We start from the raw sequence: 7,397 nt of genomic DNA, 5'->3' as shown, positions 1-7,397 counted from the left end.
ATGAAAATCCGCTCTCGCCTGGACCATTCGTTAATGAGGGCACGGGTTCATTAAAGAATGTCGTGTCTGATTTGACTTAATTGACCCGCGACAAGGAAACCCTTACCGAGTGCACACGTTGGCCTTATAGAAAAGGAATAGGGAACGCTTATTAATTGGTGCGCTTTGGGACTCAGCGGTATTCCGTCTCTAAAAGCTACTTTTCCTCAGTACATTCCACATTCAACGCCTTAGCTTACGGCAATTGTGTGCTCTTTGACACCAGCTTGGCTCGTGCCAACGATAGTCAAAGCTAAAACAACCCTCTGACTATCTAAACGAGGCAACATTTTCGGTTTTTATTTTTTGCTTGTTTCCCCGTTCCCCATTACAATACAAGTGTGGAAAATAAAAATAGGTTAATTTGAAGGTTGGAGAAATTATTATTATTACATTATTCATTGGTGTAAGTTAATAAGTACAAGCTTGAAATGTGTAATTTTAGTATTAGCCGTAGCTACGTGTTACATCCAGTTATAATTTTGTTTTAATTAAAGTTTAAACATTTTAACAAAAGTTTTTGGTGTTAATCTATGGTTGGCTAGAGAGAACGCGAGAGCGTTAGGGGCGGATGACAAGGAGGAGGGGTGGGGGCGCTGAGCGTGCGAGCATCGCGGAAAGAAATCTCACAGGTGTGTAAGTGAGAATATGTTCGTTGAGCGAAGCGGATCTTTTGAGGTGAAAGCCAAGTACTCTCGAATAAACTAAAAAGGAGGGCGGAAGATACCTTTAAATCGGTATACTAAAGTATGTTTTCGCCGGGGTGACTGTTTTGCGTTTTCCCCCGAGCTCATATTGATTAAAGGATGAGCAATAGGCAGCAACAGTTAAATGTTACATTCTAAGACGGCCTCTGATTTTCACTTTCCTGGATCTTCGTTCAAAGTAACCTCTTTTTTGTTAACAATATTTTTGAGACGCTATTTTCCATAAGGATAGGTTCATATCGCCTGAGGTGTTTTTTGTTTGTTTTAATTTTTGAACGTTTTACTCTGGAAGACGAGTTCCGTTCTTGGTAATCTACTTGCAGTCATCCTCAGTCATTCCTAACCCTGTGTCGTGGCAAATCGCTTCAAGCAGGTGATCAATATGTGAACGGGTTTAAACGATCTCTCAACCAGATTTAAAGGGGAGTCTGTTCGAAAAGCTGGGACACGTTACCCACGGATAAAGCGATAGGACCAAGACTCTACTTAAGAGAACCAGTTCGTTCGTCTGTCAGAATGACAAGGAGGGAGACCAGGTAAGCGAATTGGTGCCTGTTTTATATTGTGTTCTTACGTGTATGTTAAGATCAGAAATTTCTTAACTCAGTTAAACACAATATTATTACACGAAATACATTCAACTGAATGAGACAATGTTTATATGCATTTAAAAATTAACTATATGCTTTTGATTGCAATTAAAACTGCAATTATTATTATGATTACAACGATTATTGTTGTTGTTATTATTAGTATTGTTATGCTATTAATTTGTAAATTAGAAGGAGTTTTGCATGTTGCTTCTACTTCTTTTTTCTTTTTCATTTTAGAGGTTTTAAACCATTTCAGAAATAAATGTTTGCATTGTGTGTCTATACAGTACATACACACACAAAGACACACACACAGAAATAAATTAACAATCCCGTGTGTATTTATGTGCAAGAGTGTCCACATATATAAATGCATTAAAACAATTCATTCAAATGTATAATATACAATGTTGCAGGTGTTGTGTACACTATTTTCTATTCAGCTTGTGAGTTGAATAAAATTGTAGAAGCAGATTTTGGATGTGGTGCATAGTGGGGGTTTTTTTCTGAAAAAAAAAAAACTGCACCCCATCAGGATTAAGAATTATTTCATTTTCTTTTCCTCTCAGTAGAAAACACTCAGCCGAATGACAGAGACAAGTAAAGGTGTGAAATTCAGGATTCTGAATGGAAGCATAGACTGTCCCTGAACACGGACATTTCCAAACCAAAGACAAAGTATATACAAAGGGAAAGTCTTCTCATCTGCACAGATTGAATTTTGAAAAGATTAAAATTTTTCCCCAAATATAATGGGAAATTTGCAAGCTGTTGGTCAGGACACAATACTTGGGAATTAAGAATTAATAAGGGTACAGAGAGCCAGGCACCAGCAATACCAGTTTTTGGGAACCAAATTGTTCTGAATGTTTCGCTCTTTTGCACCCATGTAATACTGGACACGCCCAAAGCACTACAGAACCAATGAACTCTGGTTCTCGAAGAAGACATTCCAGCTTGGGTCTTATAATGAGCCAATGACGCACTCCTAAGAGGAGTCATTTTATAATGCTGGTTTTTAGCACTGCCTAATTCAACCGACAGTAATTAATTTCCCATAATGTCAAGCCCGTCGGTCTAGGCAGGGCTTCAGTCAAGAGGTCACTTCCCAATTGGACGATCCAAAAACTGCGCTCTACAAGACTGGTCTCAGCAGTGACCGGATGCCGTGAACACGAGGGGGGTGGACTGAAAGAAGGAAAGACACCGCAGGATAAAAAATAAAACAATAAAAACACGGACGCGGTTTCCGGAATAGAACTGGACACATATCTTTCTGGAAAAAGGAAAAACAAGCACCAAACAGGGCAGTGAGAAGGAAAGCCGCAGAGCAGGAGCTGAAAGGAGTGTGAGAAAATGGACAGTGCTGTGCAAACCCCAGAAAAGGGCTGTTTTTAATCGGAGCTCTTCAGCTCTTCGATTTGCGAAGCTCTCCCTAACCCACGTCCACCACTCCAAGCCTCCACTGAACTGGGCTTTCACACTCACTCACTCACTCACTCGCTGCTCCTCTCCCACCTTCCCTACCCTTCCCCTTCCTCTTCTTTTATTTCTTCTGCTCCTCTTTCCACCTCTCCCAATCTCTTTCCATCCTCCACTCCTTCATTTCCCTTCCAGCTCTTCTCAGGCTTTTCGATCTTCAGACCTTCACTTAATCTCCCTTATCTTTCTTATTCCTTCTTCCCATATCTAGAACCTTCTGTGTGTTCATCCCTCGAGTGTAACCCAGATCCATCCTTCTCTCATCTGAAACCCCTGACACCCCCCATTTTCAACCCCCCCCCCCCCCACGCCACCTGGTGGTTCAATCTGGCCGGCACCATTCCGTCCAAAGGGGAGGAGGACTTCCTCACGCTGGCCGCCTCTCGCCTCAGCCACAGGAAGCGCGTCATCGGGGCGGCTGTGGGCGTGGCCATGGTCCTGGTGCTCCTGGTCGCCATCCCCCTTTTGGTCCACACCACGAAAGGGGGCAGCGCCGGGGGTGCGGGCGGGACCCACTACGAGATGCTGGGCAGCTGCAGGATGGTGTGTGACCCCTACACCCCGCCTCAGGGCAGCCAGGAGCTGGCGGCCGTGTCACCGGCACCCCCAGACCTCACCGGGAGGCGTGGGAAGTCAGGGTACAGGGGGGCGCCGGGGCTCCCCGGCCCTCCGGGCCCCCGAGGACCACCCGGAGAGCCTGGGAAACCGGGTCCCCGGGGGCCCCCCGGCCCGGGGCCAGGCGGGTACGTCCCCTCCTTCTACAGCCCCAAGATCGCCTTCTACGCCGGCCTGCGCAAGCAGCACGAGGGCCACGAGGTGCTCAAGTTCGACGACGTTGTCACTAACGTGGGCAACTACTACGAGCCCAGCACCGGCAAGTTCACCTGCCCCCTGCCCGGCATCTACTACTTCACCTACCACGTGCTCATGAGGGGCGGGGACGGCACCAGCATGTGGGCGGACCTGAAGAAGAACGGCCAGGTTAGAACGTGGGAATGAAAGAGTGTGTGTGTGTGTGTGTGTGTGTGTTTGTGTGTGTGTGTGTGAGTGTGTGTGAGTCCTTGGGTGGGTGCATCCGTGTTTTTGTGCATGTGGCGGCATAACACACACTATACGTCGTCTGCTTGCACACATCTACCTGTTCATCACGGTCTGTTTGTGGCAATTTAAATACTGTCCCTTTCACTTTCTGTTCATACACAGTCGAACGTCAGAGATAGGAGAACTGAGAATGGGAGTCGTCCAGAATGCTGAAATGTTGCTAACTTGTTGCAACCTGAAAGAAGTGAAAATGCACCAGTTTCAATTTTAATCAGCACTGGGATGGTGACTTGGATTACGTACTTATTACTTGGACTTATTTCTTAAAGAGGCTCTCATTGTATTGCCATGGAATAGTTAAAGTTAATGACCAATATTCAAAGTGTGATCTCTAGCCAACACCGAATTAACACCGAAAACATTCTTTTTTTTCTACGCTGGCTTTTTGAAATACACAGCATAATAATAATAAATACATAATAATAATGCTAACAAAAATATATATATCTTTCATTCTGAAAATCTTTTTCATTATAAATGGAATATGCTTTATTAAGTGTATATGCTACCTGCACATGTGTGTCCCCATTGCTGTATGTTAACTGAGTTACAGTAATGCTCACGGAGCCTGTTCAGTAAAAAGTCAGACATTTTCCACTAATGGGCATGACTCCCTGACAAATGAGACCTTTGTCATTTTAACCACAAAACTCTTCTTTGCCACTTAATTCTGAGTAGCAAAATAAAAGCATCAATTTTTACACTTTACACAATATGTCAACTGAAAATAAACCTAAATATTGTAAGGCAAATGGTCTGTAGTGGAGTAAAAATGTAAATGTCTTCCTCAAAGTTGAGATCATTGCAAGATTGTAAGATTAAACCCCAGGCCCTATTATGGGCAAAAACCATCCTGGAAAAACAACAACAAAATGATGTTCGAAATGGTTCAATGTGATGGAGGGAGGTAGAAACATAAATACCACAGAAGAAGAAGCAGCGCTAAGATATTTCCACCACCATTTGTGGTGGGGTGGGGCTGGTGACTGACAGCTGATCAACAATTCAAAAGGGTGCAAATGCAACAGCTGGACTGGTGCCCCCCCCCCCCCCAAAGGATTTCAGGCTCTCAATCAAAGACGCAAACAAAGGGATGGGCCACTGGGACTTCCGTCTGACAGCCAATGATCGGGCTCAAAACCCAGTAACATTTCCACCTGAGCCTTTCGGTTTTTCCTTTTTAATGGTCAAATTATTATTATTATTATTATTATTATTTTATTTTATTTTAAATATGCTGGTCTGCAGATGACCTTGCAAGAGAGTGGAACATGTCACAGCTAAAGCTGCCACCAAACCCGAAAACCATACGCAAATGAAGCGTCCTCTGACCTGAACAGCTAATCCGCAGACCGCAGAGCGCACAGACGGGGCGCGCTGTCACACAAAACTACCCAACCGACTAAGGGTCCTTTCCGGACTGTTCTTAAGCCACAGCAGTCAGGAAGCAAGGATTACAGGGTGTGCCTGCAGAGAGTGCAGTGACAATTGGAGATTCAAATCCCACATCACGATACTGTTTTGTTCAAAATCATATATGTTTTCAAACAAAGCTAATTTTGTGAACATTAACACTAAAAATCTCTCAAATTCAGTTATCCACATTTATAAAAAGAGTATTTGCAAGAGGTAATTATGTGACCACAGGCCCCCATGGCATACATGTGCTGTAAACACCGCCAAACCTGGCCATGTCTGACAGATATATGAGATACATTAGACCACTTCATAATGAAAATACAGAACAAATTGAAAAATTTCAAAGTAAATTCACAAATTCACAATTAAAACTAGGCGTCATGAGAAGTGGGGAGTGAAAAAGAGTGAATGAAAGAGTGAACTCACTTTGTTTCAAAATAAGTATTTATGTTGGTAAGCTGCAAATGTTATGCTGCTTTGGACATTTAAAGTGCCAAACAGACAGAAAGAGGCTGTCATGTAGCCAGCCAGTTTATATGTCAAATAAATAAGAGAGAAATAAAGTGACAGCATTGCTCATCTCAATTCCCTGGACACCAATTACAGAGACACAAGACAGGTGAGCCAGAGACAATCGAGATTACAGGGGCAGATCACCAGCCTATTACAAGAGGGGAAGTTTAGACTTGACTGAACTAAGCTTAGGACAGACTTGTCATCACCTTTTGCATGGCAACTAGTAGGTCCACCAATTACGGAGTACGTATAAGAAATGAAGCGGAGTCGGCAGTCGATTGGTCGACTGATCTTCAGGCAAAACGTCTTCCATTGGTTGTCACCAATGTCCTGTCATCGACAAACAGCAATGACACAATAACTTAGTTACAAAAACCGATGATGTGGACATGAGGATGTTTTTAAATAGACATGTGTGTAAATACACTGACTGCTTTCTCACTTGTTACAATTATTCTGAAATATGTAAAATGAACAAAACAAACAAGTTCCTAAATATACTGTAACCAATACTTGGTCATGTGATTTCTTTGGGGGAAATGCTCTAGCCCATCTAGGCTTACTGTACAATGAGGGTTTATAAATGACGGATATTTTTGGCAATGTGCTCACCTCTATACCTGGCCCTGACTGCCCACCGCTCTTCCAGAACGTGGAGGCGATGCGCTGTGCTTGTGCCTGAATGCATCACGAGTGTGGCTTTGTCAGAGAGCTTTCTGGGTGTTGGCTCCTCTGTGTACAGTAATTGTATTGCTATTCCTCTCCTCTCCTCCTGTTAAATCATTCATGGCTCATAGATGAGGTCTTGGATCCACCACCTCAGAACCCCCCCCCCCGGCCTCCCCCCTCTTGCTTGTCCATTGATTCCCCATTAATTATCTTTTCACTCAACTCAATTATTCAGCCAAATTCAGGCTCTTCCAATCTCATCATGTGGTCCCACTCTACAATTCTGACGGGAATGAAATTAGAAATAAACATGTCGATGTATAACCCCCCTGCCCCCCCCCCCCCACACACACACACACACAGACACATACACACACACACACAGACATGTACACACACACACACACACAGACACACAGGCATGCGCACACAGACACAAGCACATACACACGCACGCACACACGCACGCACACACGCACACACGCACACACACACGCACACACACACAAACACACACACATACACACACACCCTTCTGAAGGAGAGGCATTGCATCAATTAAAAACACAGTTAGGGCTGCAAAAAAAAAGAAAAGAAAAAGTGCATCGCTCTAGGCTCTTGGGACCGTCTCGCAAACACACAAATCGGTTCGATGAACGCCTGCGTGGGATTGGGATGTTTACAGGGAACGCTCTGTGAGTTTGGCAGGGGAATCCCAGCCCACTACCACCTCTCTGGATGTTTTCAGAAATAAACAGCCGGGTGGGCTCTGCAGAGCTCTGTCCCCGGCCAAAGACAGCCGTGACCCAGGGCCAGGGGTGACCAGAGGCGCACACACACACACACACACACTCCGGCTTTTCTCACCTCA

General features: G+C 44.2%; 1 protein-coding gene across 1 annotated transcript in view; it reads left to right on the top strand.

The window, feature by feature from the left end:
* The first annotated feature begins 2,753 nt into the window (after window positions 1-2,753).
* c1ql4a (complement component 1, q subcomponent-like 4) overlaps window positions 2,754-7,397 on the top strand; it is a 16,523-nt gene continuing 11,879 nt past the window's right edge. The window contains exon 1 of the mRNA XM_061257888.1: window positions 2,754-3,802. Within this exon, the coding sequence (XP_061113872.1) occupies window positions 3,254-3,802 (549 nt within the window). The 5' untranslated portion in view covers window positions 2,754-3,253. The remainder of the gene's footprint in view (window positions 3,803-7,397) is intronic.

Source organism: Conger conger, chromosome 10 (assembly GCF_963514075.1).
Source record: "Conger conger chromosome 10, fConCon1.1, whole genome shotgun sequence".
NCBI classification, from domain to species: Eukaryota; Metazoa; Chordata; class Actinopteri; order Anguilliformes; family Congridae; genus Conger; species Conger conger.
This window is presented reverse-complemented; position numbering and strand designations above follow the sequence as displayed.